Raw genomic sequence first — 24,086 nt, forward strand, 5'->3', positions numbered from 1 at the left:
ACAAATGGAGATGTTTTGGATTTGTTCATGTCTGCCATATGTTATATTTATGTCACATAATATATTGTAAGTAAGATAATGCACTATTACCAGTTCAAAAATTAAGAAATAGAATATACACATGAATGTATATAAATGATATTGTAATCAAGCATCATCAGTTCCCAAAACAGTTCAAGTGATGTGTGATTCAGTAGACTGAACAGAGTGGCCCACCAGATTTTGTTTCCTGTTCCAGCGATTCCTTAAAATAGCTCTACTGCGATTGCTCTGGCACACAGGCGCCATATTGAGCCTTGAAAACAACCATGCATGATCTATCAAAAAACAGGCTGGAATTATCCTCCATCCACCATGGAATGACATGTCCTTGGCTGGGATTGTGAGTCAGACTTTCTTTAAAATCAGACTAGAATAATTCCAAATGCAAAAGTCAAATTGCAGTTGAAGAGGTATACAAAACCTGTAAATCCTACAAGTACCAGAGTATTCTACCTAAACGGGAACATGGCTAATCTATGGCAGATTATAGTTGTGGCCTTCATGTATTTTTACACATGGCTTAAAAGATGTTTAGAACAGATACAGAGGTGTTTGTGCTTCAAAAGTAGTTTAAAATGGGTTCAGTTTGGACAAGCAGATTCTGGTGTTGTTGAAGAGAAGTCTGATAACCTACAGTCATATGTTTGGAGAACAAATCAAGAATATAGAACCTATCGGCACCAGAGCAATGGACCATTAGTTATGGTGCAAACCAGCACGCATACTTTCCATGTGAGTATCTACATAAACAAACATAAACTACAGACTGTAACAATCTTGGCTCACAACCACATGATGTCTTGCTTATTGGCACTTCCAGGTGGATCTGGAGAAGCTTGCAGACTGCAGCGAGTATTTCAAGGCTCTGTCACTCCTCCATGAGAGAGACAACTGAAGGGCTGGTGCACCTTGAACATGTTCCCTCTTCAGTCTTTCACAGCCTTCTAGAATTCTGCTTCCTACAGCGGTTTTGTGTTCCTGAAGATCTCCTTGGGGAACACCTACGGGTGAGCACCTACCTGTTGGCTTCCGGGTTCACAGATCGCCTACTGATTGCCCTCTCTCAGGCCCTGACGGAGTGCACCTGCTTGGGCTATCTACAGCTGGCTGAGGAACTCTGCAGTGAGGAGCTCCAAGAGACTGTGCTAACCTACCTGAGCAAGTATCTACTGGAGCGACCACACCTGAGTAAGGGCTTAGAACCACACCATAAAAAGAAGCTTCTCAAATTAAGGTCAAAGGGAAGTCCACACTTATGCTGCTTAAGAAAAGAGAACTTGACCTCAAGGAATGACTTGGAAACAGAGGCTGCTCGAAGCCTCTTCAGACTGGAGGGAGAAGGGGATGATGGGAAATGGAGTTCTCCCACAGATTTGCCTTTTTGTGCAGATAAGTGGTGCTTCACCACAGCGGTTCTCTATAATTACCTCTATATCATAGGGGGTTATAGACACCGTGTAAAGAAGGGTTACGAATTCAAGATGGCTTCTTTCCGGTACAACCCTTTTACCAATCAATGGGTATCGACAGCTCCTCTGATTAAGGTATGAACATTAGAACACGTGACTATTGAGTACCACAGGATAAACGTCAATATCTTTGCCAACGATAGTTTACTCATCTACTCTTAAGGTTTCAAGCTGGTCCAAGGTAGTTTAAGCTGAATTACAAGCTGGTAGGGACCTAACTGAGCTGCGAGCCCATCTTGGTCAAGCTGGTTAGGTCCAGTTGACCTCCTTTGACCATCAACAAGTCATTTTACCATGTTCCAGCTTTATGACCTAACGATAGTATAACCTAGCATGTACATACACTATATTGCCAAAAGTTTTGGGACGCCTGCCTTTACGTGCACATCTTAATCCATAGGGTTTAGTATGGAGTTGGCTCACCCTTTGCAGCTATAACAGCTTCAACTCTTCTGGGAAGGCTTTCCACAAGGTTTAGGAGTGTATTTATGGGAATTTTTGACCATTCTTCTGCACATTTGTGAGGTCAGGCAGTGATGTTGGCGAGAAGGCCTGGCTTGCAGTCTCCACTCTAATTCATCCCAAAGGTGTTCTATTGGGTTGAGGTCAGGACTCTGCAGGCCAGTGAAGTTCCTCCACACCAAACTCGCTCATCCATGTCTTTATGGACCTTGCTTTGTGCACTGGTGCACAGTTATGTTGGAACAGGAAGGGGCCATCCCCAAACTGTTCCCACAAAGTTGGGAGCATGAAATTGTCCAAAATGTCTTATGCTGAAGCATTAAGAGTTCCTTTCACTGGAACTAAGGGGTCAAGCCTAACCCCTGAAAAACAACCTCACACCATAATCCTCCCTCCACCAAACTTTACACTTGACACAATGCCAAACCCAGACTCGGTCCCATGAGGTCTATAGCTATTGACTCTGCAAAAAGTTGGCGACTTCTGCGCACTGTGTGCCTCAGCATATGCTGAACCCGCTCTGTGATTTTACGTGGCCTACCACTTCGTGGCTGAGTTTCTGTTGTTCCCAATTGTTTTCACTTTGTTATGATACCACTAACAGTTGACCGTGGAATATTTAGTAGTGAGGAAATTTCACAAATGGACTTATTGCACAGGTGGCAACCTATCACGGTACCACGCTTGAATTCACTGAGCTCCTGAGAGTGACCCATTCTTTCACAAATGTTTGTAGAAGCAGTCTGCATGCCTAGATGCTTGATTTTATACACCTGTGGCCATGGAAGTGATTGGAACACCTGAATTCAATGATTTGGAGGGGTGTCCCAATACTTTTGGCAATATAGTGTATGTCTGTCTGGAACTGATTGTCCTTTAAAATCTCATTCCTAAAACCCACATTTGCTGATTAGTATTAGAAATTATACGAAGATAAAATTTCAAATGTGACTATGCATGATCCCTCTCAGCACAGGCGTCACTTCAGTGCAGCAGTGTGTGAAGGGAGAATCTTTGCTGTGGGCGGCTGGTATCTCGATTCCCTTGTGACTCCCGACTCCAGCACCGGTATCTACACCGCTGTAGAGAGGTATGATCCATGGACGGACACCTGGGCATTTGTTTCCTCCCTCCCTCTGACGGACTTCCAGTTCAGCTTGTCCCTTTCCCATGATTCCCCACTCACAACCAGCATGGGACACTGCCTCTATGTACTGGGGAACATCCAGAGAACCGGAGAGAAACTGGTGCTGCGTTACGATTCTAGACAAGGTACAACTTAGTGTAACCTAGAGATTAAAGATCTGAGATAGATACCGAAAGGTTGTTGGTTTGGACAACATTCAGGGTTCATCCATGAGCTGTTGCCACTGAGTTCCTTGGTCAAAATGTCATATGCTTGGGTAAATCATTCACAAGATCAATGAGATGCATTTAGAAAGTAGATAGTGAATTTCCATTTCATGACAATCTTAATCTGTCCTTCTCTTTCCCACGATTCTGTCTCTTCCACTCAGATTGCTGGTGTGAACTGCTCCCCACATTAACTCGCTCCAGCGCAGAGCTCCCCATCTTGCACTTCCTGGGTGCTACCAAAAGTCAGTTGGTTGTAATTGGTGGGAACAATTCTAAAACCATGGTGACATCTTTCTGTGTGGACTCTCAGAAGTGGGGCTGTGTCCGTGCAATGGAGAAGACCAGTTTAATTGGCCAGGGCACCATTCTGCATAACGAGGTCTACATGTCAGGGATGAAGGACAATTCTGTAGTTAAACTGAACCTGCATTCCCTGTCTCTCCGTCCTCTTCCGTCACTTCCTGTCTCTACCTGCTATGAGAGCATTTTCCACCTCTACTTCTGATCTTCTGTTTTCTTGCTGTTAAAACTGCAACAAAATATAGCAACAATATATCTCACAAAATGTATCAACTTGTCTGAAGTAAAGCATGTTGAGAAAACTTGTGGCATAATCTTTCTTAGTGACTATTACTTTATTTTGGATTAAAAATTTTCAGAAATTAAATTTAAAAAAAATGTATGTAACTCTTCCTGAACTGTTTATGCTGTGGACATGAATGATTCCGAAATCTTGAGGAGAGGCATGCTATTACTTTTCTAGGAAATCATAATTATGATTATGCATTGATTTACATTGGAGCAACCAAGCCATAACAGAGACCACAGTAGCAGGGGTGGACTTTTTTGAGTCAGTAAGCAACCACATAAAAACACACTGGCATCATGGCAGCAGGTTTTGGACAGGTAAGTGCCACTCACATTTTATTTTTAAAAAAAAGTACTCTACAAATGTACAGTGCTAATGTTCTTCAAGTTCCTTGTTATTCAGTATTAAAAAGCGTGTGTTTAAGATGTCTGACCTATTACATAACAAACCTCATTTCATGGATATTTTACAAAGACACATCCCAACATGTACATAAGGTCTCTCAGTCTCTGTCGTCAAAGTGCTCTGGCATGTAGCCGTGGGATATTTCCAGCTGCACAAGATTTGGGCCTGTGTTTGATCATACAGTGTGTACTTACAGTACAGCCACCAGTTTGACTCTGCCTCGAGAGTATCCAGTTACACATACACAGAACGAGAGAGGGAGCGTGCATTTATGAGGGCCACTATGTAACAGGTAGTTTAGAACATACAAGAAGAAAGCAAACACTCGTAGAAAAAAGGCAACTTGCAAAATAAAGGAAAACAGAGAGGGAGGGAGGGAGAGGAGAAAGTTTGAGTAGAAGAGGAGATAACTAGTCACTGAGCAACAGACTTCCTCCCAGAGTGCATGAGGAGTCGACTGAAGGGCACAAGAGTAAAGAACAATTGACTTCCACTGAGGACATTCCAGCTCTACTAAGAGAAAATTGGATCTTTTTATCCACTGAGTTTCATCTGACTTACACTGTTTTGCTGTCACGTTGCATTGCAGGTAATGTAAATTTGTTATATTTCTTATTAAAACTTTAGAGACACTCTGAAACATTCTGCTTGATATTGCCTCAAACTGAGTTTTGTGTAGTTGCATCAGAGTTTGTCTTGTCTAATTTTACAGCTTTATTACATTTTTGCCTCCAAGTATGAATTATTATTTTGGTTATAACATAAATATTTTCCATGTAGTACATATTTAGGCACTGTTAAAGGTTACCTAAGGTACAACTTTTAAACATGCTTTTTATTGTTATAACATTCTGGTTTTTGAAGTGTACATATTGTTTATATTATCCTATTATGTGTTAGACAAAATTTGCAGTTCACAGAAATAGCAAACTATTGGTTGAAAGGTTCTATGTCAAATTTAATATAAAAACATCTATTTTTATAATATAAAATGCATATTCTATAAAACAAAATCTCCTCAGTCTTGCGTCAGATGTCACGTGTGTTTTGGCCAGTGTCACTGAAACTTCATCAAGTAAGAGCACAGCCCTCCCAGATGTCCTCTTAGGTTATTTCTGACTGTTCAACTTTGTCCCACTTCTTCTGGCTGCAGTCATATGACATGGAAAAAGAAACATAAGCTTGACAGTGTCACAGCATAACTGACCTCTGTGACTTCAGAGCGATACATGTCCTTTAGGTTCCTATATAGGTTCTTCTAATAAACCCATTTTTTGTTCTAATAAACCCATTTTAGCAGAATCTTACAGGAGACTTATTAAAGTCACATTCTCCCTGGAGCAACCTGAGGTGAAATGACACAGTGGTGATGGATTTTAATAATTCTCCAGTTCATAAATTTCCCCTGCCATGTTTCAACCTCAAGCCTTCTATAAGGACATAAATTCCTTGAATTTTATTATAATTTGAGGACTTTAAGTTCTTTTTAAGAAGTTCTTTTTAATTATTATTAAGTTATATGATGTTTGTTTCCGCAGTGACTTACAATATACTGATCACAGGAACATTCAACTTGAGGTCAAGTGTCACAATGGTGATAATCCATCGGTTACCCGTTGTGTAACCTTTCACTTAGTAGCCCAGATCTTTCCACTATAGACTACACCATCCGAGCTAAAATGGCATGTAAACATAGCATAAACTTTGTGTCTGCAAAATATATTTTAATATGGCTTGTCTCATTCCTCAGGCATTCTGAGCCTGTATAATGGCAGAGGCTCATCAGGCAGTGGCATTTCAGTTCACGGTCACACCGGATGGCATAGACCTACAGTTGAGCCGTGAGGTTCTCAAACACATCTACATATCTGGAGTAACATCATGGAAGAAACGTGCCATCCGCTTCAAGGTGAATCAATCAATCAATCAATCAACCAATCAATCGATCAATGAAGGTTACATTTTTATTTTATTTTGTCTTGAGTAGAACAGTGTTCTCACGGGTGTGTACCCCGCCAGTCCCTCCAGCTGGCTAATTGTAGTTATTGCGATAATGAGCACCATGTATGCCAGGATCGACCCCTCCATGGGCATGATTGAAAGGATCAAGACATCTCTACCAGTGAGGTAACTTCCTAACACATTTATGGAAACTTCAGGTATGACCATGATGGTTATATATAGACACGGATGCATAAATTGTAGCCGGCATCGTGCTTGACTAAAGCAGCGACATGAAAGATGTACTCTGTATAGATGGCATGCAAATGATCTTTTTGGTTTTGAATATATAATTTTCTGATCATATGAAACCATTTATCTGTGTTTGTGTATGTGTTTAAAATTATATTATTATTATTATCATCGTTTAATAATATATTTTTACGTTCATATTCATTATTTTAATAATATTATTGATACATCAGACACAGTTATTTGAAATACTTTTTATATTTTCCCTTGCAGTGAATTCATGACCGTTCAGACTCAGATGGTGTTGAGTGCCATCCTGTTTGCCACAGGCCTTTGGTTATCTTTCATCTTCCTTCTGCGGTACATCCTGAAAGCTCTCCTGTCCTATCACGGCTGGATCTTTGAGTCACATGGCAAAATGAGCTTCTCTACTAAAATCTGGCTGGTGCGTCTTCCATAAAATAAAATTTAGGGATAATGCAGTTTAAAAATCAGTTAGATTTATGAATTATTTGGTCTGTTTTAGAGTCTCGTAAAGCTGTTGTCTGGTCGGCGGCCGTTGCTCTACAGCTTTCAGGCATCTCTGCCCCATCTGCCAGTACCGAGCATTGATGACACAATCAGCAGGGTAAAATATCATCAGATGTCATGAGTCTAATAAATATAATGTTATCAAGAGTTAATGCTAGTCACATTTTACCCTATAATCGAAAGGTTGGGTTGAAATATTACATGATTTCCTTGAGATTCACTTTTCAGTATTCTGTGTATGATTAAACATTACACTCTGCTTTGGCTATTTTCCTTTATATGATATGTTCTCTTCATTGTTTTAGTATCTAGAATCAGTTCGACCTCTTCTGGATGATGAGCAATATAAACAGATGGAAATTGTCGCTAACGACTTCAAAAAGGACCCTGCCCCCAAATTCCAAAAACACCTCAAACTCAAATCCTGGTGGGCCACGAATTATGTAAGTAAACAAAGCTAGAGATCTTCTACATGAGTGGACTATACATCATTATAAATCAACCCTTCTTATAAATGCTGGCTAACTAACAGACATGTTATTCTGTGTATTAACAGGTGAGTGACTGGTGGGAGGAGTATATCTACCTGAGAGGACGCGACCCCATCATGGTCAACAGCAACTTTTACACAATGGTGAGCATGAATTGAAATCACCCTTGACATGGGTTGGTGAGTGTAGGCCTACTTCTAATGAAACATGAAGTTGGGGTGGTACAAATCAAAAGGCTCGTCTATTTATTTTTAATTAATGACCTTTCATTTACATCAAGGCCGTGAAGCATGATTTGTTACTTGCCATTACCACTCAGACACAGGTTTGATTGACATTTAATTGGACAAAAATTGGTATTATTTTGATTTGTTTTCCCAGAAGAGAAAACTGTTATTTTTGAATCATTACAAGTTTGTTAAAAGTTCATTTTAAGGAGTACACCAGCATAAAAGACCCACAAAAAGTCCAATTGTGATCTTTTTTTTTAAAGGTGACAAAATAAATAGCATCTCTAACAGGTACTCAAACATAAATTTCGGTTTATTTAAACACTGTATTTCGATGCATGGTCCACTTTAGACATTCTACTAACTATAAGTAACTTTGCAAATAACGTCAACTAACTCTCATTAGATTATTAGTAGACTGTAGATTGTTAGGTTTAGGTGGTAGGGTTCAGGTTAGTAGAATAGGTGGACCTGCTTGCAATGTTACTTAGTATGTCTATTACAGGAGCATCAAAATATTGTGTTATCAGATATTAAGTAGACAGTCTACTAATACTCTAATGAGAGTTAGTTGACATGTAGTTGCAAAGTTACTTATTAGTAGAAAATATAAAGTAGACCATCGAAATAATTTTTTAAACGCTGTTGAAATTCATATCAACTGAAATAAAAACAATGGCGCCACCTGCTGACTAACTATGGAAAAAAAAAAACAGTTGAAGTTCATAAACATTTAAAGGTTAGTTCACCCAAAAATGAAAATAATGTCATTTATAATTCATTCTAATGCCGTTCCACACCCGTAATATCTTTGATAATATTCGGAACGCAAATTAAGATATTTTTGTTGAAATCTGATGGCTCAGTGAGGCCTCCATAGCCAGCAATGACATTTCCTCTCTCAAGATCCATTAATTTACTAAAAACATATTTAAATCAGTTCATATGAGTACAGTGGTTCAATATTAATATTACAGAGCGACGAGAATATTTTTGGTGCGCCTAAAAACAAAATAACAACTTATATAGTGATGGCCGATTTCAAAACACTGCTTCATGAAGCTTCGGAGTGTTATTAATCTTTTGTGTCGAATCATGATTCGGATCACGTGTCAAACCTCCAAACTGCTGAAATCACGTGACTTTGGCACTCCGAACCACTGATTCGACACAAAAGATTCATAATGCTCTGAAGCTTCATGAAGCAGCGTTTTGAAATCGACCATCACTAAATAAGACGTTATTTAGTTTTTTTTGGTGGACAAAAAATATTCTCGTCGCTTTATAATATTAATATTGAACCACTGTACTCACATGAACTGATTTAAATATGTTTTTAGTACATTAATGGATCTTGAGAGAGGAAGTGTCATTGCTGGCTATGCAGGCCTCACTGAGCCATCGGATTTCAACAAAAATATCGTAATTTGTGTTCTGAAGATTAACGAAGGTCTTACGGGTGTGGAACGGCATGAGGGTGAGTAATAAATGACATTATTTTCATTTTTGGGTGAACTAACCATTTAAGTTGTTTGTTTGTGGTTGAGTTTTGTTTTTTATAGCTTTGTTTAATATAACTTTCTATATTCATAACTCTCACTCTCTGTCTGTCAGGACTTCCTCTATGTGATCCCAACACAGAGACAGGCTGCACGAGCAGGAAATGTAGTTCATGCCATGCTGCAGTATCGCCGAAAACTAGAGCGAGGAGAACTTACCCCGGTACAGACACATACAACACATAAAAATAGTTTTTCCATCCATTACATTGAGACACATGCAAAAATAAATAGTAGAAAGTTTCCCATCATGTTCGCTGTTCTTTCTTCTCAGCTGAGAGCTCTTGGGATTGTCCCTATGTGCTCTTTTCAGTATGAGAGGATGTTCAACACCACTCGTATCCCTGGAATTGAGACTGGTAAAGACATTTTTCATTTATGTTTTACATACTATTTGACTATAGATGATAGGCCTAGAGATTCATGGATGCTTATTTCATGGTTTCTCACACGCCTTTGTTTATGCTCAGATTTTGTGCAGCATCTGAAGGACAGGAAGCACTTGGTGGTGTACCATCGAGGCCGTTTCTTTAAGGTGTGGTTGTACTATGGTGGTCGCCACCTTTGGCCCTCAGAGCTTGAGTTGCAGTTTCAACGTATCCTGGATGACAAATCTGAACCTCAACCTGGAGAGATCAAGCTCCCTTCTCTGACTGCTGGGAACAGGTGAAGACCTTGCAATATAGTCTTGAGACTGTGTACTAAACCAGGGCTTTTCAAACTGGGTTCTTCAGACAGTTCAAAGAAAAATATTTTATATTGATAAAATATTTAAGTAATAGTAGTAGTAGTAGTATATAATAACAATGTAGGAACATGAATATTTTTGTAAATTAAATGTATTTAAAAAACAGAGGCAAAAAAGTTATCTTAAGAAATAAAGATAAAGAAATCTTCTTCTTTAAAGGGATAGTTCACCCAAAAATGAAATTTCTGTCATTAATTACTCACCCCCATGTTGTATCAAACCCGCAAGACCTTCATTCATCTTCAGAACACAAACTAAGATATTTTTGATGAAATCCAAGAGGTTTTTTTTTTATCCCCCATTATAGAAAGCAATGTAATTACTGTCATTCAAGGTCCAGAGAAGTAGTAAAGACATTGTTAAAACAGTTAATGTGACTACAGTGGTTCAATCATAATGTTATCAAGCAACGAGAACACTTTTTGTGTAAAATAAGGACATTTTTTTGAATAAAGTTGTTATTTTTGTTTTGTTTTTGCACACAAAAAGTATTCTAACATTAAGTTTGAAACACTGTAGTCACGTGGACTATTTTAACAATGTCTTTACTACTTCTCTGGACCTTCAATGTGGTTAAATTAGTTACTTTCTATGGGAGAAAAAAAAAAACTCGAATTTCATCAAAAATATCTTAATTTGTATTCCGATGATGAATAAAGGTCTTGCCGGTTTGAGAGTGAGTAATGACAGAAATTTCACTTTTGGGTGAACTAACCCTTTAACACTCATGCAGGGTTCCTTGGGCCAGGGCACGTTTAAAGTATTTCAGGGACGGTGTCAACCGGGCTTCTCTGGAGGCCATTGAGACGGCTGCTTTTTTCCTGACCCTGGATGATGAGGCGCATGGATATGATCCAGAGAACATACGATCCCTGGACCTCTACGCCAAATCTCTACTGCATGGAAAGTGCTACGACAGGTAGGAACCAGTATTGTTTCAGTATCATTTAATATATTTTTAGCTCAGGTTTTTAGTAATTTTGTAATGTGCTTTTGGCATTTTTATTTTTATATTTCTATTTAGCTTTATTTTATTTTATTTCATTTTTAGTTTTAGTCATTTTAGTACTTCAGCAAACTTATTTCAGTTAGTTGCGAATGTGACATTTCTAATTTAAACAAATAGAAATGTACATTAACTGAACAATCTTCTCGCACATGTCAGGTGGTTTGATAAATCTTTCACTTTGATCGTCTACAAGAACGGTAAATTGGGCGTCAACACTGAGCATTCATGGGCTGACTCCCCTATCATTGGACATATGTGGGAGGTAAACATAGTTATTATAATTATAATTTTAAATATATTTATTTCTAAATTACACTAATCGGCTGTAAGAAATAACATCCATTACAACTTTCTGTTTAGTATGTTTTGGCCACAGACTGTTTCCACCTGGGATATACTGCAGAGGGACACTGCAAAGGAGACATCAACAAAAGCCTGGTGCCCCCTACTAGACTACAGTGGGACATCCCAAAAGCGGTATGAATTACCTTTACATTTTAGTTCTTGACATGGTTTTTCATTTTAAAGATGGACAGATTTAACTAATTTTAATTTTATCCAAGATGATTTATTATTATACACCCTGATAGCTGTAAGATCATTTCTACATTGTTAACTGATTAAAGTTCCTTATGTCTCTCTCAGTGCCAGGAGATTATTGAAGGTTCGTACATGATTGCAAAGGGAATTGCTGACGATGTGGATTTCCATGGCTGCTTATTTAACGAGTTTGGGAAGGGCCTGATAAAGAAATGCAGAACAAGTCCAGATGCTTTTATCCAGCTGGCACTGCAACTAGCTCAATACAGGGTACAAGACACACATATGTACTGTACATATATGTCCCTCTGCAAAAATGTGTCTGTATATTGTGAATAAATTCTTTAATAAAGTTCATTTTTTGTTTTGTTGGTGTAGGACAAGGGTGAATTCTGTCTGACTTATGAATCCTCCATGACACGCATGTTCCGTGAGGGCCGGACGGAAACCGTGCGCTCATGCACCTGCGAGTCCACTGCGTTTGTGAAAGCAATGGACGACGAGAGCATAACGGTGAGAGCAATATATTTACAGACCCAACCCAGAGGTCATATCTAGAAAGTTGAGTAACAGTGCCATTTTAAAAGTTAGAATAAACATTAATAGATGACAACTTTTGTTTTTGTATAATGCTGCATTCACATTTTGTCAGTATTGTTCATGACCACGTTGAAACATCCGGTGGAATATAAACTGACTGGGTGCACCTTTAAATCAGCACATACAGGTGCTGGTCATATAATTAGAATATCGTGAAAAAGTTTTTAAAAAAATGAAACTTTCATTTATACTAGTTTCCCTACATGTAAAGTAAAACATTTCAAAAGTTTTTTTTTTTTTAATTTGTTGATTAGAGCGTACAGCTAATGAAAGTCCAAAATCCAGTATCTCAAAATATTAGAATATTTACATTTGAGTTTCATTAAATGACCATCCCTACAGTATAAATTCTGGGTATCTCTTGTTCTTTGAAACCACACTAATGGGGAAGACTGTTGACTTGGCAATGGTCCAGGAGACAATCATTGACACCCTCCACAAAGAGAGTAAGTCACAGAAGGTCATTACTGAATGTGGTGGCTGTTTACAGAGTGATGTATCAAAGCATATTAAATGCAAAGTTGACTAGAAGGAAGAAATTGGGTAGGCAAAGGTGCACAAGCAACAGGGATGACCACAAGCTTGAGAATACTGTCAAGTAAAGCCGATTCAAACACTTGGGTGAGCTTCACAATGAGTCAAATGAAGCCGGAGTCAGCGCATCAAGAGTCACCACACTCAGACATCTTCAGGAAAAGGACTACCAAGCCACTTCTGAAACAGAAACAACGTCAGAAGCATCTTACCTGGGCTAAGGAGAAAATAACTGGACAGTGAACAGTGGTCGAAAGTCCTCTTTTCAGATAAAAGTAAATTTTGCATTTCATGTTGAAATCATGGTCCCAGAGTCTGAAGGAAGACTGGAGAGGCACAGAATCCAAGCTGCTTGAAGTCTAGTGGGAAGTTTCTGAAGTTAGTAATGATTTGGGGGGCTGTGACGTCTGCTGGTGTTGGTCCATTGTGTTTTATCAAGTGCAAAGTCAATGCAGCCATCTTCCAGGAGATTTTGGAGCACTTTATGCTTCCATCTGCTGACAAGCTTTATGGAGATGCTGATTTCCTTTTCCAGCAGGACTTTAGCACCTGCCCACAGTGCAAAAACCACTTCCAAGTGGTTTGCTGACCATGATATTACTGTGCTTTATTGGCCAGCCAACATGCCTGACCCCTGAATCTATGGGATATTTTCAAGAGAAAGATGAGAAACAGTCGATCCAACAATATACAGATGATCTGAAGGCTCAATAGTGCCTCAGCAGTGCCACAGGCTGATCACTTCCATGCCACACTTCACTGATGCTGTAACTTTGTGCTAGAGCAAGTCATTTGCTGTATTATGTGCTGCCGACCAAGTATTGAGTGTACAAATGAACATACTTTAAAGAACTTGAACTTTTCTGTTTTGAAAATCCATTTTTTGATTGATCTTAGGAAATATTCTAATATTTTGAGATACTGGATTTTGGACTTTGATGAGCTGTATGCTCTAATCATCAAAATTAAAAAAAAAAAAAACTTTTGAAATGTTTTACTTTACATGTAGGGAATCTAGAATATATGAAAGTTTCATTTTTAAAAATAATTTACAATAAAAAAAAATGAACTTTTGACGATATTCTAATTATATGACCAGCACCTGTATAAGATTTGATTTGGAAAAAATCTGCATTTGTTTGAATCTTCTTCTAAGTGATATTGTTATTAACTTGTCTGACCTTTTCTTGTTTACCAGAATGAGCAGAGGTTAGAACTCTTCAAAATTGCTGCTGAGAAACATCAGAACATGTACCGTCTGGCTATGACAGGAGCCGGGATCGACCGGCATCTCTTCTGCCTCTACATTGTGTCCAAAGTAATGGGCATAGACTCACCCTTCCTCAAACAGGTGAGTGCAAGTCTGTTTATACATATGACCTCCCCGTTTAATTTAGCTGAAGTCTCAAGGACACCTTCTTTTGATAGGTTTTGTCTGAGCCTTGGCGTCTCTCCACCAGTCAGACCCCTCAACAGCAGCTCAATCTCATCGACATTCAGAAGTTTCCCAAGTACGTGGGAGCAGGAGGCGGCTTTGGGCCTGTGAGTGTCTCCCCCTACAGTACACAACATGTCATTGAGTTCAGTAAATGAATATACCCAAATATTTGACCAGTTTTGATTCATAATTCTTTATATGCAGGTTGCTGATGACGGTTACGGTGTTTCTTACATCATTGTCGGCGAGAATCTCATCACATTCCACATTTCCAGCAAGTTCTCCAGCCCTGAGACGGTAAGAGAATTTAAAACTCTGGCATTTTTCATAACTACTTTGAGAACAGATGATACATAAAGGCCACACATTATTCAAATATAGACCCTTGTTATGGCCTCGTTCACACCAAGAATCATAACTATAATCAATAACTATATTAGCGTCCACACCAATGGACGATATGTTTTATGTGAGCACACGCTACTGTTAGATTTTGTGTAACGTAATTTTTTTTTCAATGCAATTGAAACACGTGTGTCAAAATAGGAAGGATTTTTGTTTTATTTATCAGAATGAAAAAAAAAAAAGATTATTACAGGGTTATAATGAAAATTAAATATCAAACACAAATTCTATTTTATTTTAGTTATATTTTATACTTCATCGAATGAAAAAATTAAAATGCATTGAACATTTGTTTCATCATCTGAGCTGCCATTTTGAGAATACGATTTAGCATTTTAATTTAGGAAAAAAACTTATAGTTTTTGGTGTGAACAACTTTTGTAATAATCCAAATTTCAGATGTGGACCAAACAAGCTTAAAAAAAAAAAAAAACCATCACAGTGATCCAGTTTATCTAAAAGTTAATCTAAAAAATAAAAAAGATTAAAAAAAATCATCATTTATTCAACCTCATGTCTTTCTAAAGTGAATTTTTTAAGAACATTCTGGATTAAATGGATTTAAATATAAATTCTTTAAAAAGAATTATTCTGAATGGTAAATATGATGATTTACTATCACTATTTCACACTTCTGAATCTGCTCCTTATCTTACACTATCTTTTCCTCCCTGTCCTCAGGACTCGTTCCGCTTTGGCCAGAATATCAGACAGGCCATGCTGGACATAAGAGCTCTATTCAACCTGAAAGAGAAGAAGATGTGACTCCTATAAATGGCTGACGCAAATTGAAAGCAAGAGTTTTACAATAATCTGAACAAACACCACAAAGAGCAAATATTAGGTTATGTTAGCATTAAATAAACTTGTAAATATATTGTAGTTATTTAAAGCAAGAATGTGCTTAGTAAAATGGTGCACTTAGATATTTTAGAGCAAAATGGGAGGGGAAACAAATGTGTACAAATTTTATTGTATTTAATTGTAAATATTTTAGTATGTAGTCTTTGGCTAATGACTGTAAATATTAATTGGTGCATATTCACTTTTAAAATATTGAATTTACCCTGCACTTGATTAAACAGAAAAGCTGTACATAAAAATCTGGGTCTTAACATCCAACACACACACAATCAGACACACATCTTTTCAAGAATTAAAAAAAAGATCTGAGATTTATTGGAGGGGTTTCAAGGCATATATATATAATGATTAGCAAATATGAGAGACAGCGAGAAAGAATGATCTTTGTACAGAATATAAAAACAGCTCTACCACAGAACAGAACTAATGATGTTCATGTGAAACAGTGAATATCATACAATATAAACTGCATCTCCAACATTTAGCACATTCTTTGAGAAACACCAGCATCACCGTCAAAGACGGGTGCGTTTCCCAGAATACGAGGTCTTGATTTATTAGAGAGGTATAACCTTGGATTCCTTCAGTCCAACAAAGTTTCCACCGAACAGTGAGGAAGGGTTTTTTTTTTTTATCCGACGCACGAGGGATAATACAAAAGTAAAAAAAGCAATCCTTTCCTGACACACTCTTCCTCGTCACTGCAGCTTCATTAACTATTGTTCGAGGCAAAGATTATGATGTAACCTACCGCATGGGTTGTGCATACTAACAAGAAAACAAGAAATGTGCTAAAACACATCAAGGCTATTTATGAAACCGCAGGTGATGTGCGAGCAGAAGATATCTGGAAGTAATCAACAGTATCAGATAAGAATTATACTATTACTCATACGTTCTACTTGGAAGCTGCCTCACAATCGGGTGCATGGTCAGTTAATGTAACAGAAAACTATAGACATAAAAAGGCAATTGAATTTTCTTCGTTAAATGTTCTTCTGCTTTATAACCGTGTCCATGTAGAATCTGCCAGAAGGCCAAGGTGGGCAGATGTTTTATATATCATTACGCTGATATATTTTCAGGTGAGGCTAGAGTACGCTAGCTGTTATGGGCGCTCAGGTTTAAGATGTGGCTCCTGGGGTGGTGTTGACATTTTGCGTGGCTACCTGCGGTGCGACTTCGATGATGCGGGGTTTGTCGATGATGCGTGCCGTGCGGTTGCCTTTCTCTACGATGCCGATGATCCATGCCTGGTGACCCTCGCCGTACTTGGGAGATTTGATCTCGGCACAAAAACGGGCTGCTTGCTCACGTGGAAGACAGATCAGCAAACCTCCTACAGAGAAAAAAAAAGTGGGGGAAAAAAAGCAAGATTCAGATTGCTGCTTTTTGCAAGGTTAAATTGAAATGTGTAATAATAGCTTATTAAGAAGACTTTAAAGGGTTAGTTCATCCAAAAATACAAATTCTGTCATTAATTACTCACCCTCATGTCGTTCCACACCCGTAAGACCTTCGTTCATCTTCAGAACACAACTTAAGATATTTTTGATGAAATTCAAGAGCTGTCTGACTCCTCCATAGACAGCAATTAAACCAACACTTTCAAGACCCAGAAAGGTAGTAAAAACATCATTAAAATAGTCAATGAGACTACAGTGGTTCAACCTCATTATTATAAAGCGACGAGAATACTTTTTGTGCACAAAAAACAAACAAATATAAAGACTTTATTCAACAATTTTTTCTCTTCCAAGTCAATCTCCTACGTCGTTCACATAGTAAACACAGTGCGGCGCTTCCAGGTTCTACGTCTGAACGAAGAGAAAAAAAATTGTTGAAGTTGTTATTTTTGTTTGTTTTTTGTGCACAAAAAGTATTCTCATTGCTTCATAAAATTAAGGTTGAAACACTGTAGTCACATGGACCATTTTAACGATGTCTTAACTACCTTTCTGGACCTTGAAAGTGATAGTTAAATTGCTGTCTATGGAGGGGTCAGAGAGCTCTCGGATTTCATCAAAAATATTGTAATTTGTGTTCCGAAGATGAACGAAAGTCTTATGGGTTTGAAACAACATGTGGGTGAGTGATTATTGACAGAATTTTAATTTTGGGGTGAATTATCCCTTTAATACAGGCATAAAATACACATACAGTGGTATATAAACATCTGAGAACATAGTGAAAACATTGCCTCCCCATTTAAACTTGGAAATAAACAATTCTGAAAGGAAAAAGAAAAGCTATAACTATTTCAAATGCTGTTGTTCTGAATTTTCTATTCATTTAAGAATCCTGAAAATTTTTATCATGGTTTCCAGAAAAATATTAAGCAGCAAAAATAAGAAATGTTTCTTGAGCACCAAATCAGCATTTTAGAATAATTTCTGAAGGATCATTAGACACTGAAGACTGGAGTAATAATGCTGAAAATTCAGCTTTGACATCACAGAAATAAATTACATTTTAAAATATATTCAGATAGAAAACAGCCATTTTAAATTGTAATGATATTTCACAATATTACAGTTTTTACTGTTTTTTTTTTTTTTTTTTTTTTAATTCAGTGCAGCCTTGGTGTGCATCAGAGAATTCTTTTAAAAACATAAAAAAAAAAAATAATAAAAAAAAAATAATAATAATAATAATAAAAAAACTTCTCGACCCCAAACTTTTGAATGGTATTGTATGCCTACATTTTTTTTATTTTTTATAAACGCTACATTATTTTTTTTTATTAATATATTTTAGATTTTCAGTCTATTTGATTGATTAGATTTGTGTTATTATTAGTTTCTTTATATTTAAAATGCAGAATATTTATATAAATTTAGAAATTAAATTAAATTTTATTTTTAAGTTTTATTTATGTAAAAATATAAAACGGGTAAAATTATTTTCTTCAAAGGTCTCAGACTTTCAGACAACTCAGTACAGTTTACCGCCACAAGAAAAAAAAAAAAAAAGGTGCACTGCAGATCAGATCTTATACCTGAGGTCTCTGGGCAGGTGCCGTGCATAAGGCCAAACATGTTTCCGCAAGCTTTGCTGACGGCAGCCATTTTGGCAAGAACTGGCAAGTTGTGAATGACGAAGGACACCTCTGTACGCTGTTGCCGCGCCAGGTTCTGAGCGTGACCCAGGATCCCAAACCCTGTGATGTCAGTCGCTGCGTGTGCATTGAAGGTGTGCATCAGCCCGGCAGCTGGACAGAAATTGAGATGGACAAAAGTCAAACGTTTGCTGGAAATTTATTCATGAGCCGCACTCGTGTGTCATGTACTGACCTGTTCTGTTGAGTCGAGCCATGTTCAACATGGCCTCCTGATAAGCCAGTTCAACATCCTCCTGAGTGACAACCAACTTTATCTTATTCCATTTCTCTGGCTGAGACAGAAAGAAAGATAGAAAGCAGTTAGACGCTGTTCAAGCTATAATGGGTAATTAAAAATGTCTAAAACACTTACAATGTCCAGCCACTGATGCACTGCGACCGCCACTTGTGTTCCGAGTGGTTTGGTAAGAACCAGCACATCCCCTGGTACTGCATTATCTGGCCTAGAACACGCAGAAACACACATGCACAAAATTACAGGAATGGAGAGACCTATTAGTTGAGTATCAATAACTGACTAGAGTAGAAATAAATTAGAGACACTTACATAATGAACTCATTAGGTTGGCACACTGTTGTGGCCACGCCTCCCAGGACTATCCAAGGATTTATAACAGTCTGACCACCTGTAACTGAGGTTCCCGCCTCCTCGGATGCATCCTTAAACCCCTGGATGACCAGCGGCATGACCTTATCACGCTCCTACAAAACACATATCACATGATTATTTATCATTATTTTTGTCTCTTGCACAAAAAAAGTATTCTCGTCGCTTCCTAAGATTAAGGTTGAACCACTGCAGTCACATGGACTATTTTAACAATGTCTTTAGTACCTTTCTGGGCCCTGAGTGGTAATTAAATTGCTTTCTATAAAGGGGTCAGAGAGGGGTCATTAATCGTGATTAATCTTTTGCAAAATAAAAGTCTGTGTTTACGTAATATATATGTGTGTGTTCTGTGTATAATAATTATGTATATATAAATACACACACATTCATGTATATATTAAAAGAAAAATGTTATATTTATATATAAAAAATTTATGTTTATATGTAATATAAAATATAAATAAATATATATATTTATAATACATGCATATATTTCTAAACTTTATACCTGTATGTGTGTGTATTTATATATACATAATTATTATACACAGAACACACACATGTATATTATGTAAACACAGACATTTATTTTGCAAACGATTAATCGCGATTAATCGTTGCAGCCCTACTCAAAAGCCTGATTTATGTTTAACACTCGCACTGAAACATGGTTTATCCAAAAAATGAAGTATGGATAATCAAGTAAACAAGCATGCTTCCGTCCAGTAAGTGTTTATCTTGAAATATTACAAACAATGTAAAAGTCGTCCTTATGTTTACTTATACAAATCACAGGTTTCAGATTTTAGAATTAAACTAAAAGATCTTTTACATGCTAAAAAACAAATTAGATGACAGATTATGTACAACAGGTTTTTCATCAAAGTTTTGATTATGTTGATCATTTAGAGGCCTTAGAAATTTGTATTTTTAGGCGAACCACTCCTTAAAGGGATAGTTCACCCAAAAATGAAAATTCTGTCATCATTTACTCACCCTTGTGTTGTTCCAAACCTGTATGAATCTCTTTGTTTTGCTGAACACAAAGGAAGATATTTGGAAGAATGTCAGTAACCAAGCAGATCTCACCCCCATTGACTATCATAGTATTTATTTTTCCTACTATGATAGTCAATGGGGGGGGCGAGATCTGCTTGGTTACTGACATTCTTCTAAATATCTTCATTTTTGGGTGAACTATCCCTTTAAAATAACTACACCTTGCCTGTATGTTTACAGATCAGTTTCGCAAGGCTTTTTCCTCTGCCTCACCTTCTCTGTGAGTTTGTTGCTGACACCGAGGAGCATCAGCATGTTATCGCATTCTGTTACACCCATGGCGTACAGGTCACTCAGCACATTGGCACAAGCAATTCTCCCCTAAAAACCAAGAGAATTCATAGTGGGGAAAATGTTGTTAATAAATGTAATGTGGCACATTTTCAATCTGATGCATTTAATCTTTAATGTTACTCTGAAGTGAGTATTTACCATCATATATGGATCATCCACTATGGGGTAGATATAGTCTGTGGTCTGCACAAGTGACAATCCTCCATGTCTCAACGGAATCACACAGGTGTCCATACCAATGCCTATTGGAAGTAAACATTGTTATTTCAAACAGGGTTAATGGTTTGTCTGAAGTGTTGAAGCTTAAAGGTTCACGCAACTATAAAAAAATTGCTCATGAAAAATTGAAATTTCATATAAGATTTAGAAACTACATCAAGGTCTAAATAAAGAGTATATAAATTACACATTTTTCTCTTTTTGGAGAACAATTCTTTTAAGGAATTGTCTTTTTCTCTGGCCAGACTAATGAAATAGCTTTAAAAAATGTTAAAAAATGTGTGTGTGTGTGCAGTTAAGCACCTAATCTGGGCATTACAGCCCCAAGGAACTGCTCATCTTCCTGATAATGGTTTTCCTGCAGGGATTCTAGAAGTTTTTGGAGCACATCTTGAGGGACTTTGCAACCTGTTCCCTTGAGCTCTGTGAAGCGTGTTAGTCTGAAGTTCTTGTCCAGATCATAACTCTCTGGGTTAAAAGATTCCCGCACCGACATGTTTAAAAAACTTCACTGGCACGCTCCTCCTTCACACTGTGGGAATGGCTATCTGAAAAAAGAAGAAACAAACATTAGTGTGTAAACATAAAAAATTATGACATTAAAAGAGATCATTCAAACAACATCCATACATATAATATCCAGTGATAATAAATATAGTATTTTACTGTTTCACCCTAAATAGGAATCAAAATAATGCAAGTTTTGCACAAATGTCTTTGCACTGATGCTCAGAGGTGATCCTCCCCTTTAAATATATCAGCTATGTTCAAAGCTCTTGATGAGTTGAATTCACTGTACATCCTCCTTTGTTTACATGGCAACGTTTTTCTCTCCCTCTGAATCACTCTGTTTAACAGCCCGACTCATAACTGAATAAAAAACAAAACACTCAAACATACGGATTTAACGCATTCTGCTCTTTATTTATGCTTTATTTCTTCTGATAAATAATAGGATCTTTAAAAACAGATCATGCAATGCATTTTATGTATGTACAGATATATGAGTGCATGATGATGTTGTGATCTCTTGGATCAGTTCGAAACGCACTGCTGTGGCGCGCGCTCACTATTCAAGACTGATTCTTTTTAGTGATTCGATTCGTTTGAAGAGTTCGTTCATTGAATCAGGGGGAAAATATTTGACTCGTTTTTATCCATCACCCAAGAGCTCCCAAAGTTCTCCGCGCAACTTTTTTTATTATTATTGAGCACAATAAATACATTAAATTTATAATGTCGATTAAGACACCAACTACTTGAGTAAAGACAGCAGGAAAAAAAAAGAAAAAAAAAACCCCAGAGCAATTTACTTGGGTAAAGTTGGTTTTATATTCGCACATTCGGACTTCTGATAAATTCAGACTTTCCAATAAATGTGCAATAAATTAATGTTTGTGAATTTTAAGCAGTGACATGATATTGACAACCAACGATTGTCAACTTACAACATTTTTCACAGTCGATCAAAATAGGCAAGTATTGTTATAATGGCATATTTACTTGTGAATGTCCACTGAATGTCCAATGTAGTGTGATTAACAAGGCTATCGGCTATACGGATGTCCGAATGTGCGAATATAAAACCAACTTTACCCAAGTGAGCAACTTAGTTCAGCAAACAAATTCAAAATATAAGTTAGCAGTTTGCTGAATTGTTTGCTCATTTTTTACTTATGCTAGATAATTAGCAATGCTGTCTTTTAAAAGCGAAAAAATAGAGTTTGCCTTCTTAGATGTACATTTATGAATGCAAAGATAATGAATAATCAACAATAAAAGTTATACATGCGCTGGCAAACGGCTTGAATGAGTCATTTTAAAAAAAAGAATCATGTCAAATGAACAATTCGCTAGTGAATCACTAATACCGCTGCACGCGCTGATCCAGTGCAACACCTCCCGCTGCTCGATTACATTTCGTTACATCTAATATACAATATAACGTATGCATGCTTTAAAGAAAACGTTTAAAAAGACCGATTAGCCATATTAATAACAGAAGCAAGCCGGCCGAAGTGTTTCTAAAAATGTCGGCGGTGGAAAAAATTAACCCTTAAAGCGCCCACGCCATGATTGCAGTGTGCACAACAGAGTAATAATATAGAATTAAAATTATTTGGTGCACTTTACACAAATTCTGCTGATTATGTCTCCTACTGGAATAAATTAGATAGCTCTCCTCACACTTAATGCATTGTGGCACAGTTATATTCGTGCCCCATTTCCCCTTTAATTGTGCTGTTCAGTTTGTGCTTACCGGTTTCGCTCGATACAAGAGACGCGACGTTCCCGCAATGCACCGCGCGCAGAAAGGGCGCCTCGAAAATGTGCCTGAAAAGACTGACACTGAATTCAATACTCTATTTCTTGACGAACGACGCCATATTCATTATGCATACAAGATTATTTTAACTGTTCATGTAGTGATACGCTAATTCCGAACATCATTTCAAGCTAATAAGTGTTCTGAGGAGATATTTTAATTAAAAAGTCGAAGTTCTATAAGGGTCCTTCTTTCCCGCGTGACGTAATCACCTCCCCTTTAAAGGAGATCGGAGTGTGGCAACAAAAAATGTCCACATTTGTTTGTACCTTTAAACTTTACTGTGGTCTTGCCAGTTTTATAAGTATTTACAGATTTTTGTCTTTGTTTTATATGAGTATTATTTTTGGTTACTAAATAAATGATCGTTTCAATGATGATGAATGTTTTATTATACATTTAATTTTGTTTTTGTAAATTCTACATCCACAAATGCAAATATATCAGTTTTATGATATATACAACTTAAAAATCTGTCAACAAAAATTTAAAAATGCTTTACTCTTTTTCTGTCCTTTAGTTCACCCAAAAATGAAAATTCTGTCATCATTTACGTTCCAAACCTGTATAAATTTCTTTGGTCTGTTGAACACAAAAGAAAATATTTTGAAGAAAGTTTGTAACTAGGCTGCTTTTGGGGCACCATTGACTTCCATAGTAAGAAAAAAAAAAATACTATGGAAGTCAATGGTGCCCCAAAACAGTTCAGTTTCCCACATTCTTCAAAATATCTTCCTTTGTGTACAGCAGAACAAAGAAATTCATACAGGTTTGGAACAACTTGAGGGTGAGTAAATGATGACAGAACTCTCATATTTGGGTGAACTATCCCTTTAAGTGTTTTACTGTAGTGTGACTCCTTACAGAAAATGTAACTTCATTTTTGAGTGTTGTCACTTGACTGTATCTGTGAAATATGATGGGGGGTAAACAAGCACATTTAAAACAGGTTTAGGTCAACCATTTAGGACACAGCCATAGTATTTATTTGA

The 24,086-nt window shown here is 37.2% G+C and overlaps 3 protein-coding genes across 10 annotated transcripts; 2 read left to right on the forward strand and 1 right to left on the reverse strand.

Moving 5' to 3' along the window:
* The first annotated feature begins 242 nt into the window (after nt 1-242).
* Nucleotides 243-3,945, forward strand: LOC125253710 (kelch repeat and BTB domain-containing protein 11). The gene is made up of 4 exons (XM_048167733.1): nt 243-774; nt 863-1,586; nt 2,945-3,245; nt 3,491-3,945. Coding segments are annotated over exons 1-4 (1,371 nt in total). The 5' UTR covers nt 243-772; the 3' UTR covers nt 3,835-3,945.
* Nucleotides 3,946-4,536: 591 nt separating this feature from the next.
* Nucleotides 4,537-15,704, forward strand: cpt1b (carnitine palmitoyltransferase 1B (muscle)). 2 transcript variants are annotated; one of them, XM_048167732.1, is made up of 19 exons: nt 4,552-4,912; nt 6,074-6,232; nt 6,311-6,450; nt 6,790-6,961; nt 7,043-7,144; nt 7,353-7,490; nt 7,604-7,681; nt 9,383-9,490; nt 9,602-9,686; nt 9,798-9,993; nt 10,809-10,994; nt 11,241-11,346; nt 11,445-11,561; nt 11,730-11,894; nt 12,003-12,137; nt 13,957-14,109; nt 14,187-14,300; nt 14,401-14,493; nt 15,283-15,704. In XM_048167732.1, exons 2-19 carry the CDS (start codon nt 6,092-6,094, stop codon nt 15,364-15,366), a joined length of 2,313 nt encoding a protein of 770 aa, XP_048023689.1. In that variant the 5' UTR covers nt 4,552-4,912; nt 6,074-6,091; the 3' UTR covers nt 15,367-15,704. The 2 variants fall into 2 exon arrangements, with proteins under 2 accessions (XP_048023688.1, XP_048023689.1); XM_048167731.1 differs by having other exon boundaries at nt 4,537-4,912; nt 9,602-9,993.
* Nucleotides 15,705-15,747: 43 nt separating this feature from the next.
* Nucleotides 15,748-23,301, reverse strand: sephs1 (selenophosphate synthetase 1). Of its 7 annotated transcripts, none has more exons than XM_048167738.1 (9): nt 23,029-23,301; nt 21,072-21,312; nt 20,688-20,791; nt 20,469-20,576; nt 19,134-19,288; nt 18,939-19,029; nt 18,759-18,858; nt 18,464-18,676; nt 15,748-16,804 (listed from the first exon to the last, which is right to left on the reverse strand). In XM_048167738.1, exons 2-9 carry the CDS (start codon nt 21,262-21,264, stop codon nt 16,590-16,592), a joined length of 1,179 nt encoding a protein of 392 aa, XP_048023695.1. In that variant the 5' UTR covers nt 21,265-21,312; nt 23,029-23,301; the 3' UTR covers nt 15,748-16,589. The 7 variants fall into 7 exon arrangements, with proteins under 7 accessions (XP_048023695.1, XP_048023692.1, XP_048023693.1 ...); XM_048167735.1 differs by having other exon boundaries at nt 21,072-21,316; nt 23,029-23,300; XM_048167736.1 differs by having other exon boundaries at nt 22,902-23,031.
* Nucleotides 23,302-24,086: the final 785 nt, after the last annotated feature.

The sequence above is a fragment of the Megalobrama amblycephala genome, linkage group LG19, assembly GCF_018812025.1.
Source record: "Megalobrama amblycephala isolate DHTTF-2021 linkage group LG19, ASM1881202v1, whole genome shotgun sequence".
In the NCBI taxonomy this organism is placed as follows: Eukaryota; Metazoa; Chordata; class Actinopteri; order Cypriniformes; family Xenocyprididae; genus Megalobrama; species Megalobrama amblycephala.